Source organism: Triplophysa dalaica, chromosome 16 (genome assembly GCF_015846415.1).
Source record: "Triplophysa dalaica isolate WHDGS20190420 chromosome 16, ASM1584641v1, whole genome shotgun sequence".
NCBI lineage: Eukaryota > Metazoa > Chordata > Actinopteri > Cypriniformes > Nemacheilidae > Triplophysa > Triplophysa dalaica.
The window spans coordinates 20,125,015-20,144,251 of record NC_079557.1 but is presented as its reverse complement, the minus strand read 5'-3'; the positions used below and the strand labels follow the sequence as shown (position 1 = coordinate 20,144,251).

The window sequence follows — 19,237 nt, the reverse complement described above, 5'->3', positions numbered from 1 at the left end:
TCATTAAAAACTTACTGATTAGTCATTGAAATAATAGCCGATTAGTCGATTAATCGATCAAATGATCACTAGATTAGTCGACTATCAAAATAATCGTTTGTTGCAGCCCTAATTGAGTGTGATATTTCTTTTCTTTGAAGTGAGTTGTACGTTTTATTTTATTTTGAGAGTGTCTGTACCCCCTATATTGGATGTTAAGGTATGTGCCGGTTTTGAACCAGTCCCTACTGATGTTGAACACCAAGAGAATTAACTTAATAAATGTGGTGATTGTTTTATCGTAATACTTGCCTAAGTTGCATTCATTTGTTTGGATAGCTGTGCGGGAACTCGGGATCTCCTACCTATTTAACTTGGAGTGGCGTAGTCATAAGTAGCTAAACCGTATGTGCATGGGTTATCTATAACCCGGTTACATAGCATAGGGCATGCTTACATTAAAACAATGGAAAAGTTGCGGCACCATAGCTGAATGGAAAAACACATTCTCTGCAAATGAAGAGTTCACTGTAGCTAACAGCATGCACATATTGTGTGCAATAAAATGTAGATAAATGTATCGTGTTACTTATACAAACAAAAATCCGATTAATATGGTTTGAATTGTTGTGATCAACCAATTAGAGGGGTGGGGCACACTGAGGGCCAATCATCTTTCAGAGGGGCAATTGCCCCGATGCCCCCCCCCATCGGGTATGCTGCTGTTCCCTTACATGCCCTATGTCATATTACTTTTAAGGGTTATCTACTTTTGGTGTTCAAATTATGTTGTTTTTCTTGTACAGCTGCTTTGATGCAATGTAAATTGTAAAAACTAACATTTCAGTGCACTAAAAGGATTTAGCAAATATGACAGTCCTAAAAAATGGCCAACTTGTCTGATCAGTGACCGACTACTGAACAGGGGATACGTTTGGGAGTATTTTGGGTACTACACCATTTTAAACAATAATAAAAAAGACTTGCAATGCAAATTTGTTTAATATGTGCCATTTACTACCATAGTAATAGCACTTGGAGTAGCTATTAAAAACAGTGGTTTTACTTTGCTTATAACAGTATTTAGTACAATACAAATGAAGACATTTTGAAGCAAATTCTTACAAATCTATTAACCTTTAACAGACATGTGAAACAAATACGTTCAGGCAATGTCAAACAATGGGTCATTTTGTGATGGGATAGTTTTAACATTAAGGATTATTACTTCACACACAATATGATGAAGTAGAATATGCAATAATGATCGTATTTGCCACAGTTGGACAAATTTACCACAATAAAGAAGAATACTCTATCTTGAGGATTGTTTAGTTATTTGAGTATAAAGTGTACATTCTTACTCATCACCATATAACTGATCTTTTCATCAGTTTACCACAGACAGCAATAGGACCATACGCAAATATTTTTTGAATGTATGAACAACTGTACTGTCAACAAGATTATTAAAATAATCCTCTAAAATTCTCTCACAAGTAAAACGGCAAAATACAGCAATGGCAAATTATTAATTGTACATATGAATGATACATCGAGGACATACGTTTGTTATTGTTGAAAGAAAGCACATCTAAATCATGATTGTCACTAAATGTCATCTGTAAATAAAAGAAACGTTGGATGTTTATGTAGATAAACAGTGTTTTAAATTTGGCCAAAATGTAGACTGTCCTGATTGGAGAGATTATATTTAACAATATCTGATAGTGGTGGGTCATAAAACAGCACGAAGTATCCATGTGTCAGGAGGTCCAGCGTGTTGATAGGTTGGTTGGAGAAACACACCTGCTCTGGTCACACCTACTCAAAGAAAAATAAACAGGACAGGTCTAAGAATGGACAAAGACATAAAAGATCATGCAATGAGACATAGAAGATCTACTTATGAGAAGTTGAGAAGCAATGCTCGGCTAATCAACGAAGAACCAAAAGTATGAGGTGAGAATGAACTCAAGATGACAAGAAGTGAAAAGAGTTTGTATATAAATGCACCACAATTACACACAAACACATTTATAACAAAACCAAATTTGCTTTGCCAAGTCCATTGGCTTAGTAAATATCCCAAAATAAACGGCTATATTAACTTTCTTAAAAAATCTCAAAAAATCTTTTTAAACTATTTAAGGGATTTTTTTCAGTGGGACATAAAAAAGATAAACAATCCAACAGTTAAATTCTCAAAAATGTACATTCATTATTTAAGGAAGGGATAATCCACAAATAGCCGTGCATTGAAGGACTTAATGCGAAGCGGAGCCGTGGATTATTCCACTTATACCATGGTCATTTGCCAAGTTAAAAACAAGTTAAAGATGTTATTGATGTTTACAGGGCTATTTTTGAGGTGAAATTTACGGTTATATTTTGTCAGTTACGGCTCTTTAGTTCTAGCACTTCACCCCCTTTAAATCTGACACAGAGATAAAGTACAGCAATAGGACTGTCAAGGTCATGACGGACCCATTGTGTTTTACCTGGACTCCATCTCCCACAATCCTCTACACTCCCTCACCTGTCCCGCATCTGCCAGTGCTCATTGAAACAGTACCGAAATTGTCTTAATGTTGCCCAGGACTGAGCCAAAAATGGCTCTGGACATCTTTTGCCAAACCCACCTTCTTTCTTTTAAATGGCGGATTGGTGTCTTGAGCACATGACGCCAGTTTCTGCTCAGCGCTTTTAATTTGTTCATTTCGGCAGATCATTATGCCAGATGTATAGTCCAGTCGGCCTGCGACATTCATTCATAAGTAACTTCCATGTAAATCCATGAGAATAATAATAATATCTCTTCCTCTCTCTCTCTCTCTCTCTCTCTCTCTCAAATAAATGCAATCACAGGGATCTATTTTATATCTAAACTTGGCAAATGAGTATGGAATATGCGGGATTAAAGGATTTTAATGCACTATGTGTAGGAAACTTTCCTTTCGCTTCGGGTCGAGTGGTTCTTCGCCTACACGTCATGCTTTAAAATCCTTTAATGCCCGGGTACCCATGGATTATCCCTTACATGTTGATTAACGGACTGCACTACCTGCGTATTAAATGGTTTTAATGTACACATTCCAGCCAATCAGAATAAATGTTTCAGACAGACAACATTACAAGTTTATTTAATGAAAAGAGTAATTAATTAACAAATTATATTTTTAAAATACAATTAATATCTGTGGTGAACTCCAATAGAAATATTCAAGTTAATCAGATTTACTTATTTTTTTACTTACATTTACTTTAATTTCATTGAAATGGATAAATCACAGTTAAACTTTTTAGAGTGTATTTGAACCATATATTTGCATGGTAATTTAAAACAATCTTCAATTCAGAGACAATGGATTTTTTTATTCAAATGGCTTTTTTAAGGTTCAACAAAATTTGTAATATGTAACTATTTCATGAAGCGGCCAGTTAGTATGAATTTGTACAATTGAATTCACTTTGTACGAATTCATATGAATTAGAGGCCATGTACATGAGACCGTTTAACTAAAAACAGAAAATGTGTTTTGGCTGTTTATTTACACAACAACAGCGTTTTGGGAAGACAGGTTTCAAAATTCAAGTTTTTAATAACGACAGCGGTTTTGTGCTTAGGCACTTTTCAGTGTGTGCCACACAGCACTGTTGCTTTAAAATGTGAAAATAGGTCGTAATAAGCTGCTTGCACAAACAGTATATCCACCAAAGCAGTTAATTTCCCAATATCTGGGTTGTCTAGTTCTTGACAATGAGTAATCAGTGATTGTGTGAGCTAATTAAACTAGAACAAAAGTGATTAGACGAGTTGAAATATAGAAAAATGTTGAATTCACCTGGTATCTCCTTGATGCCTCACCTTTCTGTTTGGTCACTTTACGCACCGTCATAGCTGCCTGTCGTTTCTGATATTCAGATATTTCAAAACCTAAAAACAACAATCAAAATATCATTTTATAATAAAATCATGTTGTAAAGTTTTATGAAATGTATTTCGAGCTACTGCAAAGTTAATATTTTAATTCATCCCACACTTTCAGCTAAAACCATGCAAAGGACTTTCACACATTAAATTGTCTGTGGTTCCTAACACATTTTGACCTACAGACAAAATTGGGACTTTTTGTCAAAATGTCACAATAAAGATTGACAAAACAGTTCTAGATAAGAACTGAAATATCACAAGATATTTTAGTTTCATGAAATATATATGTTTAATATATTATATATATCCTAAAATAACACATTAAAGCACTGTATAGATTCTATTTTTACCTATATCCGCAAAACTTCTGCAATACATATCATAATCAATTAAGTTTACCCATTTTCTCATCTTCTTGAACCATCTTGCGCTCCTCAAGAAATGCCCTTAGCCACCGAATCTTCTCCTCTAACTTCTTTGCCAGAAATATGTGGATTTCATCAGTTTCTTTATTACGAAGTTTGAATGCGTGTTTCACACTGATGTTGAAGTCGTCGTCTCGTCCGTCAATAGCATCTCTCACCTCATACCTGTCCATGTCAATGCGACCTTTGTAATAAAGTATGTCCCGTCTTATGATGTCCTGAAAAAAACGTAGTGGTTGCTATAGCTCATAGTGGCAAAGCATGGTCAATAACACAAGCAACTTGAGTATGAATCTGAATTCAAACACAATATTAAGAATCTCTTAAAAAGGCCACATATTAAGGTGTGGGTAGATAAGACGTTAAGCAAACAATTATTTTTATAGATTCAGTAAAGATATAAAAAAAAGGAACTGGGTTTATGTGCATATTGCAGACTATAAATGTAGTCCTTTTTGAGGGCCCAATGTATTTTGTACAGAAAAGGTATAACGACACAAACACACCTTTTTGCACAAAACCATCTGGTGATCAAACAGAAAGAAAACTCGTTGCTGACTCCTGCCATAAGGCTGATAGATCCACGACATCTCACCAGTATAGATCAGCTCTGAGCTTTTGTCCAGAATGTCATCACCCTGAAGAAAAATATGAAACGCTTTAGGCAGAGATATGGAGCCAAGCAACAAAGGCAAGAATTCTGCCATGACACATAAAACATTCAGAGGTACTACAAAGTTAATCTTATAATTCACACCTCACTTTCAGTTCAAACCATGCAAATGACATTAACAGATATCTTTAAATCTCAACCCATGTTGACCTTCAGACAAAATTAGGACTTTATTGTTCAAATGTCACGATGAAAATTAGCAAAACAATTCTAGATAAGAACTGAAATATCATTTACTTTTACGCATTTGGTAGACGCTTTGAAGCGACTACATTGCATTATACTATACGGAAGTCCAGGCCCATGAAGGGACACAGGGTCAGGCCAGGGAGGCACAGGCAGGGCTGGAAGGCCAGTGGTGGACATCTTGGAAAAGGCAGGGAAATCAAATTCAGCCATCTTGGAAGAGGCAGGGAGCTCAGAAGTGGCCATTTTGGACGCGGCTGGGAGCTCAGATGCAGCCATATTGGACGAGGCAGTCATCAGTGTTTGGGCAATCATCAGCGTTTGGCATGGTGGCAATCCTGGTCAACCGAACTCTGTGGCCACTGGAGTCCACGCCCTGTTGCCCCCTCCCAAAAACTTTTTAGGGGAGACTTCCGCTTCTACTACCCCCCCAGTAAACTCAGATCCACAAATCAAAAACAAAGTCAATTTACTGCGCCAGGATCTAACCTGGATATTCATCATTCCAAAATCAGTCCCTTAGCAATGCATCATTGCCATGTACAAGGTGGCAGTAAAAGAGAAACTTCTCCACATAAGCTTCAATAGTACGCTCCCACCTCCCTTGATAAATAGAACAAAGCTTCATTAAAGGAGAACAACGAGTATCTTGACATGGTCCCATTGTTCCATTACGACTATGCACTCGTGTACCACATAAACTAATACGACAGTGAGCATTCCAAAATGGATTTAATGCAAACTTTCACATGTCGACACAAAAGTTGGTATATGCCATCACAGTCTTGCCCTGAGGTTACTTATCAAGTTTCATTGTAGCTCCGCCCATTGGTCAATAGATAAAATAGCTGTTTTTGCTTTTGGAAACTTTGTTCTATAATCATGAGTATAGTATTGTTTGTTTCCTTGATGCATGCCAAGTCCAATTATACCCAATGTTCCTCGTTCAACCATTGCGGGCCTCGCCCATGTCAAATTTTGTCATAAAATGTTGGACCTCCCAGTGGGAGCACATGAACATTTTTAGTACAGCATCCCCTTGTGGTCAGTAGATATATCATACAATATATAAAAAAGCTTGGAACATATGAAATAATTGCCATATTGCTATATTACTCATACATTTAATGGCTAATAACAAGTATTGTGACATAAATGACTTGTCATGGCCCAACAAACTTCCTTTCAGCCACTTTGAATTACATTGAAAACCTACTTTTCTAACTCCTTCTAGAGTGTTTGTCGGATTTGCACGAAATTCGGTATATAACTTCTAGAGACACTCCTGCAAAATTTAAGTCGTAATGATTCGTTCTCATATACAGGATTAACAAATTCAACGACAAGCAGCCCAAAATGAATTTGAAGATGTATCTTAAACAAACCTTCATGAATCGACACAAATCTTCCTTTATGGCATTGCAGTTTCAGAAACAATTAACTTGTTTACTTCATGTATACAAAATGGCATTGCTTTATTAATAAAATTGTGTTTCAATTAGCATGTACTGGTGTTTTGCCTTGGTACTGAAATAGGTACAGAGAATTGATGAATTTTACTTGTATAATGACGGCTGAAATTGTGGTACCATGACAACACTAACTCAAAGCAGTTCAAAGATTCACTTTCTCTAAATCCCTCCCTTCCATGCGCTCCGATTGGTTGTGTTGTAAGAAAGTGTTTTAATGCGCGATACGCTCATGCTGTAAATTATTAACATAGGCCGGCAGTTCTTAATCCTGGTGACCAATATTAAATAAGCTTTTTTGAACTGGTTTGGGCCTCAACATATTTGGAAGCTTGTACGAGATTTAACAATATAGATGATAATTTGTCTGGCTTTGTTAGATTTTTTTTCTGTCTACACTTTGAAACTTTGTAACTTTGTTAAATCACAGTCGCTTGATGTGAATTTTGTCTCGTAGGTTACAGTGCTTTTTATCCTTCCTTAGACGTTTTCAATCACGTTTGATTACGAATAATTTATTGCGAAGCCGACGCAAGACATAGTTACTTCAGATAAATAGAATTGGGTCCAGTTGCAAGAAACCCTTTACATTAAAAAGAAAACCCTTAATTGTAATTGTAACAGTATTGTCACTAAGGGTTTTCTTTACTTAAGGGGTTTCTTGCAACCGTGCCCTGATCTTATGAAAATAGCTGCTCATTATAATGTAAGTCTTCGTGTCACTCTATATCAGTGGTTCTCAACCCTGGTCCTTGCGCCACCCCCGCTCTACATTTTTTTTGTTTCTCTCTTGTTTAACACACCTGATTTAAATCTCTAGCTCATTAGAAGAGAGCTCAATGAATGAACCGCGTTCCGATTGACGTGTTCCCTGAACTGTGTTCATTGCTCTCTAATCCCTGCACACAGGAAATCGGCTGACTTTAACTTAAGAACACGAATTTGCGCAACACTACTGCCTGCAGCGTCTTCACACAGACAAAACCTACTACGGAAGATTGAAGGGTTATTTAACCGTAATCTTGAGAGTTGCGCAACATTATGCCCATTTCGAACTGGAATTATGGCAGAATATCTAGTGATGTTTACTTCGCAGGGATCTTACGGGCGTATTGAACAAACCTCCGAAGCGGTAGGAGAAGCATTCAAAATATGCATAGCGGGGGGGCGCGAGGACCAGGATTGAGAACCGCTGATCTCTGATATAAATGCAAACTTCACATTTTGCTTGTTGAGTCTTTGTTTAAGCAGTGCGTCTTTGTTGAAGAGAAAACATTTGTGGAGTATCTTGAATCAGTTGAGGGTGGTTCAGATGTTGCACTGCAAATTATGAAAATGGAGTTGCATACTTAAGAGCATGAACGAGTTGTGCCGAGGGAGAGAGAGGAATGGGAATGTGAGAAAGAGAGACAAGTTCAGCGTGAAAGACATGAACTTAACAAGTAGAAACTTGAGATTGATCAAGCTTGGCGCCTCAAAGAACTTGAGTTGAAAGCATGTGAAAAGGGTGTAGCAACAGAGACTTCTAATTTGGATTTAAGCCTTAAACATTTGTATTGTTCCTCCTTTTAGAGACTCTTTCTGAGCATGTTGCCACTAATTTAAGATGGCCAAGAACGTTCTGGCCTATGTTACTTCAGTGTGTTTTTCTTAGGATAACGCAGGAATCATATTCTTCTATATCAGTTTTGGAGTCTCTTAATTATGAAAAAGTCAAGATAGCCGTTCTTGGAGTGTTCGAACTGGTTTATTGATGACGTTCTCACCAAAGTTCGGAAGGACAAGAGTTGAATTGTCAAGCTGACATGTGTAAAGATCAGGGGTATGTGCCTTTCATAATGGATGGGCGTGACGAGGGGGGTGGGACCCAGTGAAGTCTGCAACAAGAGAGGCAGGCAGGAGACGAGCAGTTTGTAAGTAGGTTAATGATATGATAAACACCTGTGTCTTGTTGCAGTAACTGAAGCCTCTTCAAAGCCAGCACAACCAGAGGAGAGGTTGATAGAGACCGGTTGGGATACGTTTCTCTCTAATTCAGACTTAAGTTGAGATAAATGTTCTAATTCTGTTGAGGGATCAGACATTGCAGTTAAATAGCTAGATGGCCATTTATTTAATATTTTGAAATCCACAGTATGTATGAATTGTAGACTCTGTGGCTTTAGGGGAATGCCCTCTTAATAGAAGTCTGATAATTCATATTTGTAAAAAAAAAAAAAACTACTGACAAATTTGTTCTTCTGTGAATACTTGACAGACAAAAAAAAAACTAACGCTCTCTTTCTCTCAACAGGTAGTGGTCTAGCTTTTGTTGAAATCAGTAACTTTATAATTTTTAATATCTTCAATATTGACTGAATAATGCCAAAATCTTAGTGAAATGAATGCTTGAAATAAATTTGTATTGCGTGTTATCTAATAATCAATTTGATTATGAGACTTCAGCCTGGGTTTTCACAGGGTCACAAATGTTTACATGCTGATCAATAATGCTAATGCTAATGCTAAATGTAGGTAAAAACGTTGTGGTAAATATCACAAATCTGGTTCAAAGGTTGGAGACGTACAGCAAACAGTTAACAGACTGACAGATACAAATGCTTTAATATTTGCTGCATTTTGTTAACTGTTGTGTGTCCATTTATCTGCTCTGTGTGTCTGCAATAGTGTTGAGGAATTAAGCACATGTTTGCTCTTCATGCGGCACGTCTTTGGCAGGAGAGAAGCAGTGTACGCGGAGCAGAAAGGGTTTTAAAAGAGGTGATCCCAGAAAATTACTGCACAAGTAATTCTGAAATCATTGATTATATTTTTCTCACTGTTTGGTCTTGCATGCATTATCCAGTCAGACCAAGGTACGAATTTTATGTCACGTGTGTTCAAACAGGCTCTGGATCAGCAGCACATCCAACATTGGGTTTCAAGTTGTTACCATTGGGAAGCCAGGGAGCACTTGAAAGGTTCAACCAGACCTTAAGATCAATGCTATGAGCATTTTGTCATGAGTTGCAAAAAGATTGGTACGATGGAGTGCCTGTGGTTATGTTTACAGTGAGGGAGGCCATGCATGTGAATTGGCCAAAGAAAATCTAGATATGTCACAAAAACAAATGAAAAAATGTTTTGATTGTAGTGCCAAATCTCGTTGTTTTGCTCCTGGGGATAAGATGCTAGTGCTGATGCCAGATCCTAGATCTGCACCAGACGCTCATTATTATGGACCTTACCAGGTAAAGGAAAATATAAAGCGAGCTTGAGCTTGTGATCTGAAGTTATGTTATATAATAGAAGGGGGAAAAAGTCTCTGTCACATTAACATGCTTAAGCCGTACTTTGAGAGAGTGCAGAGGTGACTAGACAAAAGTTTTTTACGCATTAAGATGTTCGTGATGAATTCTTATTGTTATCGTTGCAAACATGACAGCTTACTTCTTAGATCAGACCATCTCATGTTGTTTCCAGAACGCGACATGCACGTCTCCCGGAAATCCTGTGAAATTCAACCTATCAGAGGAGAATTTCGAACGTGCTGAAGTGTTTCCAGAAAAGTATGCATGACGGCGTGACGTCTGAGGTTGAGACTAATACCTAACTAACTACATTGAAAAATATTTTTCAAACAAACCTCCCATTCCAGGACTGAGGCCTGCCACTGAGCGATCTTGTCAATGTTCTCAAGTCTTCTTTTGCGCTCATTGATTTGCTGGGTGACATTCCTCATGACAGCCAGTGCTGCTGCCACATATCGGTAATCACTGTTGAAAAATAATAGAATTGAAGTTATTTAAAAAAAAAAAACATGCATATAGAGTGCCAAAGAGATTATGTATTTTTGTAGGCCAAGCCGGAATATAGCATTGCACTGGTTTCCTCGCCCAAGAGCCTACATATTTTTCCATAGGCTTCTGAAAAATCACAAAATTATGGTCTATGATACTTAGATATTATCAACAAATTAACATAACATTTATGAATTTTGAAGCCTAAATACAATTGCCAGAAGTAGACTACATGATCGCTCTTACGGTCACATTATTAGAAACACGTTCCCTGATAAGTTATGAATGAATTCATGTATTTTATAGATTTGTACTCGTGTTGCATTATTTGAGAGTTTTATGCATGATGATGTTTAACATCCCCCAAAACTGTCAAGTCCAGTTTATTTTTATAGCTCTATTTACTATCTGCATTGTATCAAAGCAGCTGTACAGAAAATAAAAAAATGATAAAGCAAACAAAAGTAATATGAAACAGAATAAGTGAAGAAAAGAAAATGCATACACTAGGGTTGTAATGATTCATATGCGTTGGGAGAGCATTTGCAGTGCGCACTTGTGCTGCCTGCCACATTACAAGAAAAAAAAATTGCACTAGATTTAACATAGTCAGTCTTATCGTTCTTAAAATCAAACAAATGTAAAACCCGTTTATTATTTAAACCAGCAGATGTTTTATAAGTAGCAGTGTTTTCAAATGTTATCTCCTTTTAACAATTTCTCAAAAAAAGTATTTTTACGTTTTATGCTTTTATTACCGTAGAATAATCTTTTCTATCTACATACACCGTGGGTCTCTTGCATGTAATTCAACATGTTTTGTCAGTGTCTGTAGTGCCTTGAAAGAGAGGGTTGGAGTTAATCAGTTGGCTGCAATTCACAACCTCATCCCTAGATGCTGCTAGATTTTACCAGTGTTGCCAACTCTTGCAAGACAAATAAGCAACTGCAGCTCCAAAAACAAGCCCAGAACAAGCCCAAAATTCTTCAATTATTCATGATCAGCTGTCTAATTTATTATCAATTATTTATTATTATAAAACGAGCCTGGGTCATTTTAAATTGACACTACGCTGTTTGAAAAACACAAACATAAGTTATTTTTCCAGTATATATCCAGTATAATCTCTGATCACATGTGAGCAGTATAAGCCTGGAGAGATGGAAAAGGAGAAGATATAATGACCAAGTAGCTGTAACAGCCACACATTTATAATTAAGTAAAACTGAACTATATCCATTTGATAAATACTTTGTTGAATTATATTCTGCAATGATCAATACATTTATTCAATACAACACAATTTTTTTGTTTCACTTACAGCCTAATAAATAGGGTCATTCCTCCCTCCCCATCTTTGCTGCACCGTGATCAGATCTGAACACTTTTCCTTCATTTTCCCATTTCATTCTAATGGTGACAGATGTAATACATTTAGTTGTTAGGGGAAAGGAGGCGGAAAAACAAAAAGAAGCCCAAGGTCGCGTATTATAAGCGGACTTGAAAACTATGGATTTCACCAGTGTTGGGCAGTAGCGTTGCTACAAGTAGTTATGTTAGTTTAACTACATTTCTCAGTAGTGTTGTGTTAGCGTCTGTGTTTTCTGAATCAAATAGCTTTCAGTAGCAAAGCTCTTCTTTTGAAGAAGTAGTGTGGTAGCGTCCACAAAAGAAAAATTTACCAAACATTTCTAAAGCGCAACCTCAAATCAGAGTCTTTTAACAATCACTGATCCTGGGTCAGCAAGTGACGCCACCACCCTACACGGATCTGTCTGACATCCAGTTGGCCACTATGAGTTCCACCCCAACATTTTATTTGTTACTGGTGGTGATTGACATCTGATTTAACCTCTCATTGAAAGAAAGCTTTTTTTACCTTCGGCAGCAGCGCAGCCCAATTGCACATGAGTCTACGCTGATTTAGAGACGCACGAGAAGGAAGCATCGCATTTAAGTAGGTCTCACTATTAAACCTTGGTTTAAGGTTTCCTGTACAACTTTCATTGTGTAAATTAACGTTAGGCCCCATTAGCAGATAATCAATTAGATAAGAGAGATCAGTTCCTAACTTACATTATATTTACATCATGGTCGGAAATTAATAGAAGCTTTGGAAAAATTACACCAAGGTGAACTAAATATCATCCAAATGCTAGATAAAAGATATTCAAGAAATGCTCTGCATAGTAAAAAACTAACTATGACAGTCGTGATCAAAAAAATGAACAAATGTCGATAAAAGCATTAAATTTTGATCTGCTGAAGTGAAGTGAAGCTCAGAGGCGCTGTGTTGGGGTGCACAGTATGCAGGGCACAACCAGAGAGTTAGAGAGTGTTTCGTCCTGAATAAAAAAGACAGTGAATGAGGTTTATCTGCAGTAAAAGACTTCATGGTTAATGTTAACAATGTCTTAAGAAGCTTGTTATGGTATTTAATTGCTCCGTATATTTAATAGTTCTGTCTTATTATTGCTTTCTTATTGAAAATGACTTTATAAGTTTTAATAAGTTTAATTAATAAGTTTTATTAAAAAATGAAAATACAGTCCATGATATCGTTGAGCGAGACTAGATTGCGCGCCTCGTTTTGAATCAATACGGGATGGGTTTTGTTATTTTTTAAAGCAGCGTCTCATGCAAATCATCCCTGAGGCATTAATGAACATGCTTCCTTTCCTACTCTTGATTGGGTAATACTCGATGTAATCGTTAATTTTATACTTTTGTTTAATTGTCCAGTGAGGAGGGTGGGTCTTTTGAGCAGAGTCGCCCAGTCTTGGCAGAGAGTAATTTAAAACAATGGCAGATGCGTCTCCAGGTAATACCCTGCGTCTTAAAGTTTCAGAGCTTAAATGCAAGCAGCTGCAAAAATACTGCAGAAAGTGGGAGGAAACAAATACTCGGCTGCAGAGTGTTAGCGGAAATTGTCATCAAGCCAACTGCACAGTTTGTCGTAAAGAGTTCTCTGTGGTCTGTCAGACGTGCGACAACATGCCCCCAGAGAACAGCATTCCCGCATTGACAGAACTCACAAAAATCAAAGCACAGTTCTTCGTACCCCAAGTCTCTCCTGAACCAGACATGGTAATGACAGTGTGATTATTATCAAAAATATTCAGATTAATTGCTAAATAATGTTAAAAATGTGACCCAGTCTGTGAAAACCTAGCTGGTGTAATTTTTTGTAATTTAATGTGTTCTACAAGAACTAAAGAACAGTCTGTGAAAATAATATAAATATATTTATTTAATATTAACTGAATAAAACCGTCAACAACGGAAATGAAACATGAAATGAAATGTGGTCTTGGCCCTCTAAGGGATGTGGGCCCCGCTGCCGCATGCGTCCCTTATTTTTTTGTATTAAAAGTGGCAACCCTATGTGAGACGTTTGTATGTTTGCATTAATCATATATCTTAAAGTAACATATTTTCCGATAGCAAATAGCCTTATCACATTACTATAATAATATAAACATTTCATTATTAAAATCACCTATAAAAAATGAACCTGAAAAAGGGTCCCAAAATTCTCCGCTGGCTTAGTTTACAACATTTTCTAAGAAGCTTCCCCCTAGTAAAAAAACAATTAATTTAAAATGCAATTATTTCATACAAATTTTTGTTTAAATATATTTAAATATTTAATTACATGACTTTCTGATATAAAATTATAATGAAACATTATTTGGTGTACTATTTATAAAAAAAAATCATATTAAGCCTGTGTTTAAATAACAATGTTTACTAATGTCACTTTGCCTCGCTGCCGCTCTCTGAACAGCACAGATGCCGAGAAAAGTTTAACATTATTGTGTGTACATAAACGAAGGCCATACAATACAGGGCCTTTTGTACACCTGGTCACTTCATGGGTTCTCTGATCAAATAGCTTTCTAATCCTTTTTAAAAACTGTTCCATTTACACTTGGCCTCATAAACTAAACGGATATGAATCATACATTCTATTCCCGCGCAAAGTGCAAAAACGTTATTCAGTATTAATTCAATCTACACTCTGCAGTGAACATGTCACGTCTAAAAGAACACAGGAAAAACGCACGTCGCTCCTGTGGTGTCTGCCGATGAAAAGCAATCACAAGCTGTAAGTTTATGCAAATTACAAACTGATTTCAAGCACCGAAATTCCCTTGCAGTAGCTATGCTTTTAGCTGTATTTATGCTATGTTGCCATCTGTTCATCTTTGCTGAGCATCATCTTCTACGAGCTTCATCTCGGGAAATACGAGAATGTCACAATGCAATGAGTGTCATGTCCGTGTTTCTCTTATTGTGAGCATTTTCGCTGTGTGTATATATTTAAAACAACGAACTTGTGCTAAGACGAGGCTAACTTGCTAGGAGGACTAAAGCACTGACAAGATTCATTTACACTTGTCCAGTTGCGTCCCACTCCGAGTCATCTCCAGTGCTCCGCCCAGACGAAAAAAAGGCGAGCTCACCCCTGAGTGTTGCTCAGAGTCTACCGTGATGCGCTTGCTATGCCTGGGGCGGCGGTTACATCTAAGAACTTTCCCCTATAATTATTTTGGAGGGGGCGGTACCAGGCTGAAGTAACCGTTACGGAACCCTGCGGCGCAGCCATGAGGATCGACTGCAAGTGGAACTCTCTTCGCTCCTACGCCATGGGAATGATTGCCTACTTGCTGCGGCCATGGCTCCAACGTCACGGCTGCGGAGACCATATTCATAGTCATCGCTGTCTGGTTCCCCTGGATCCCGGGTAAGTCAGGCACCTCCCTGGCTTACGGTGCGGGTTGCACCTCCTTGGCCACTAGAACTGCCTGCACCTCCCTGGCTCCTGGTGCTTCATCTCAGGAAAGATGAGAATTAGTGTCGCGTCCGTGTTTCTCTCATTTTGAGCATGATCGTCGTGTGTATATATTTAAAACAACGAACTTGAGCTGAGATGCTGCTAGCTTGCTAGTAGGACTAAAGCACTGACAAGATGCATCTACACTTGTCCAGTTTTGTCTGGAATGCGTCTTAAAGCACCTCCTGAAGTGGTTTGACAGACAGGGATTAAATCTGTCTTAGTTATGGAGGGCATTTTACATGGTCCTTTCGCGATCGGATAGTTCGATTGGCTGATATTAAACGGATCAATAAAATAACGCTATTAACCACTAGAAACAAGCAGGTTTTACAGCTGCTACTTCATTGTTTGAAAGAAAAATGGAAGTCTACATCCTATGTTGGACCGGAGACAGCTGAACCAACAGCTGAACCAACAGCTGAACCACTCTGTTATGCGACTCAAGTTCAAGATGCTGACATTGAAACAAATTGTGACACAAATCAGATCCGAGGACTGGTTCGTCACGATAGATCTCAAGACACATACTTTCATGTCTCTTTTCTGAGGTTCACTTTTGGGGGCATAATGTACCAAATGTAGCAGCCATGAAAAGGATAAACTGAGTTAGTTGCTCACTGTAAAGCAGTGATGGCCTGCTGCACATGAGACCTTTACAGTGGTGGCTCAAATCCAAGGGGTTTTTCTTAAAGGGCAACCCATTTGGCATTATCAAAGTCACACGCTGGTGTCTATGTGCTTTGATGATGTGAAGGAAACCTTGGTTTCTGTCTCAAGGTCCTGTGAGGGCAGCTTATATCCCCGGGCATCTGAATCAAGGAGAAGACGTCCTATTGAGACAGGGGCTGAGGCCTTGGGAATGAAGGCTACACTGAGGTGGATAGTTCACCTAAAAATTAAAAATGATGTCATCATTTACTCACCCTCTTGTCATTTCAAACCTGTATTACATTATTTCTGTCGCAGAACACAAAAGAAGATATTTGAAAGAATGTTGTTACCTGGCCCCCATAAACTTGCACTGGTTTTGAGTCCATACAATAGAAGTGAAAGGGGGCCAGTGCTGTTCGCTTACCAACTTTCTTCAAAAATCTTTTTTATGTCCTGCGGAAAAAGAAAGTCATAAAGTCCCTCCACAAGGAAACCTCTATTCACCTCTGGTGTTGTGTTCAGTTATACACAGAAACACGCATTAATGTTTCCCACATTATGATGTATCATCACATCATTGGATATTTTGTTACACTTGCTGATGTCGCTGTCATGCTGAAGCGTTCCTCAAGAATCTTGCTTCAGGGTTTTGCTTACAAAAATACATGAACCCTGCGGCACTGTTTAGTAGGGAGTATTAAAAAGATCACACAGATCCAGTGGTTTAGCCTGTGTGTGTTACCTATGTTCCTGTGCTGTGTACTTGAGTAACTCTGCCAGCTGTAGTGGATACTTGCAGATCTTCTGTACAGGAGTGAGTAGAAACCCATCAATGGCAATGTCAATCATCTGCAGCAGGAGGCGACAGGCCTCAAAAAAGTGTTGATACCGCCCATCCTTCATCAGCTTAGAAAGTTCCATGCAGGCATCAAGATGATTGTTGCAGTACTCTGAGTAGATCCAGAAACCATCTTGCTGTATGGCAGACATAGTTCAAGGTCATCTAACTGAATTTTTTGTCAATTGTTTCAATAGTGAAATAGTTGAGAGACTTGCAACTCCCTTAAGATACCATGATAATATTATGATGATATTGAAGCAAATGTCAATGTACTCACGTGTTCTAGAAAGCACGGTCCAATCTCACTGAGATGGGGTTCCTCAACGTTGTACTGTTTCTCCAAGTCCCTAACAAATCCTACTTGAAATCTGTAGATGCACTCAATATTTCCAAAAATCACTTTCAGTTGGTCATCATTAAACATGTCCACCCTCTTTCGGCACTGCCTCAAGTAGCCCTATGGAGAGAAGTAGCTTTAAAAAATCTAATTTTGATTATAGTAAAAAAGGAAGATAGGAAACGTTACAAACCATCTGATATCATGAAAGCAATGCAATACCTCACATATGTCTTTCAGATGTTTGATGTAGTGGCGCTCGGTGCTCATGATCTCATTGATAACATTGGCCCTCATCTGATCTCGATTCTGAAGTGGTTGACTAATACACAGACCTCCATTGGCTGTGTCAACGTGTCCATTGTGTACCCTGACACCTTCTGTTGATTCTGTGGCTTCATCATCCTGGTTAACCCACAGCTGACAAAAAAATAAATCATCTGATCCGTTGTTGTCACAGGGTTAAAGAATTTTATTTTGACTGCCAGATAACAGGTCTATGTGATAAAAGATTTCTATCTGTCATTAAAAAATGGTTACAGCAATAGATAGATAAATTAAGCCACTCAGCCACTGTAACCCAGATTTCATGAACACAATCATATAAAATAAACTTTAAGGCAGAGATGCAATCTTAGATTTTACTAACAGTTTGAAAAGTGTGTTGGCTTGACAAAGCACATTTGCTTTGTTTATATTGCTTTCATAGCGGAAATACAATCAGGTGTACGTTTTGTTTGTCCAAATACAAATTTTTGTGTTTAAACACATTTAGTGATGGACCTGGTATAATAAAAAATAATAAGCCTAGACTTACCCTTACAAAGCTGGCAGGGAACCAGCCTTCTTTATCGTCGATCAGGCCCCACCACCAGTCTTTGTTTGAGGCATCCAGGACTTTGATGACATCCCCTGCCTTAAAAGCCAACTCCCGCTCAGCCATCGTCACATGATCCCATACTGCCTCTGCACTGACTACTGAACCGCCACTGATCAACTAAACAAAAAACAGACACATTTCATTCCACCACAGAGGAACAAAGAAAGTGAATGATCTGGAAAGTGATATTGACCCTTGTAGTAACAGAACCACAATCTTAACACTACAAAGTTCTTTGACTACAGAGAATCTGTATTTGTCTGACTTTTTCTGATGTAAAATCAGGCATGTACATTAACAAGGAATTACTCTAGACACCCATCATTCTGTATGAGAGCACATTTACTACAATTGCTACAATGAAAAAATATTCTATGTGTAAATAGCAATACATAAATTTGCATTGACATCAACACAAATAATGTAAGGAGAGATCGTATTGAATATATAGTGCACTGTCAAAAAAGTTGCTCGGTGTGTCAATCCAAATAAAGAAATCAAATAATAGGAAGAAAACATTCACACATAAAGCTCTTTGGTGAGACTAAAATATTTGTCTCGAAAATGTTTTGCCATGTGCCATGTTGCTGTGTCCATAAAAAATATTATAAAAAAGATGTAAATATGATCTAAGATGATGTAAGAAATACATTTGCATGGTTTCTCCTTTTGATATTTTATTTAAAAATGTAAAATCCAATGTTTCAAAGTTTTTATTATTGTTAACTCCCCTTCCTTTAATTATTTTGCTACCTTCATCGCAAGAAAAACAGCAGGACTTTGATTTTGTGATTAATGAGTCAAATGTCCGGATAGAAGATCTAACCACAACCCACTGTAAGACACACATTCACATACATAAACACACACATTCACAAATATAAACACACATTCACATACGCCATATTTAAAGTCTACAGAGCTTGAAAAAATGGCAAGCATCCAAAATACTTTGAAAACACTGAAATCCTTCAACCCAAACTTGTAATAAACCCATTCTTCAAAAAATAACCACAGTTTGGGTGGAAAATTGCTTATGTGATTATGATTACTATGATTTAAAGCTTTTTAAATACAATGTAAAAAATATACTTTCCATGTTTGCCACATGCCAATGTGCTTTAATGTATTAAAAGCTGTGCTGAAACATCAATAAAATGCATATTTTAAATATTCTTTACGCATTTTCTCTCAGCATTTACAGTCTACTGAAGACCCAGCATCTGTCTGGCGAACCATGTT

General features: G+C 37.6%; 1 protein-coding gene across 3 annotated transcripts in view; it reads right to left on the bottom strand.

The window, feature by feature from the left end:
- Positions 1–1,093: 1,093 nt before the first annotated feature.
- arhgef9b (Cdc42 guanine nucleotide exchange factor (GEF) 9b) overlaps positions 1,094–19,237 on the bottom strand; it is a 40,489-nt gene continuing 22,345 nt past the window's right edge. For 2 of the 3 annotated variants that reach the window (XM_056769568.1, XM_056769571.1), the window contains exons 5-13: positions 17,933–18,112; positions 17,338–17,535; positions 17,056–17,235; positions 16,680–16,912; positions 10,292–10,421; positions 4,845–4,976; positions 4,313–4,556; positions 3,848–3,916; positions 1,094–1,803 (exon numbers count right to left, since the gene is read on the bottom strand). In XM_056769568.1, the coding sequence (XP_056625546.1) occupies positions 1,718–1,803; positions 3,848–3,916; positions 4,313–4,556; positions 4,845–4,976; positions 10,292–10,421; positions 16,680–16,912; positions 17,056–17,235; positions 17,338–17,535; positions 17,933–18,112 (1,452 nt within the window). In that variant the 3' untranslated portion in view covers positions 1,094–1,717. Of the gene's footprint in view, positions 1,804–3,824; positions 3,917–4,312; positions 4,557–4,844; positions 4,977–10,291; positions 10,422–16,679; positions 16,913–17,055; positions 17,236–17,337; positions 17,536–17,932; positions 18,113–19,237 lie in introns of all 3 variants that reach the window. The other variant, XM_056769570.1, reaches the window with a different exon arrangement.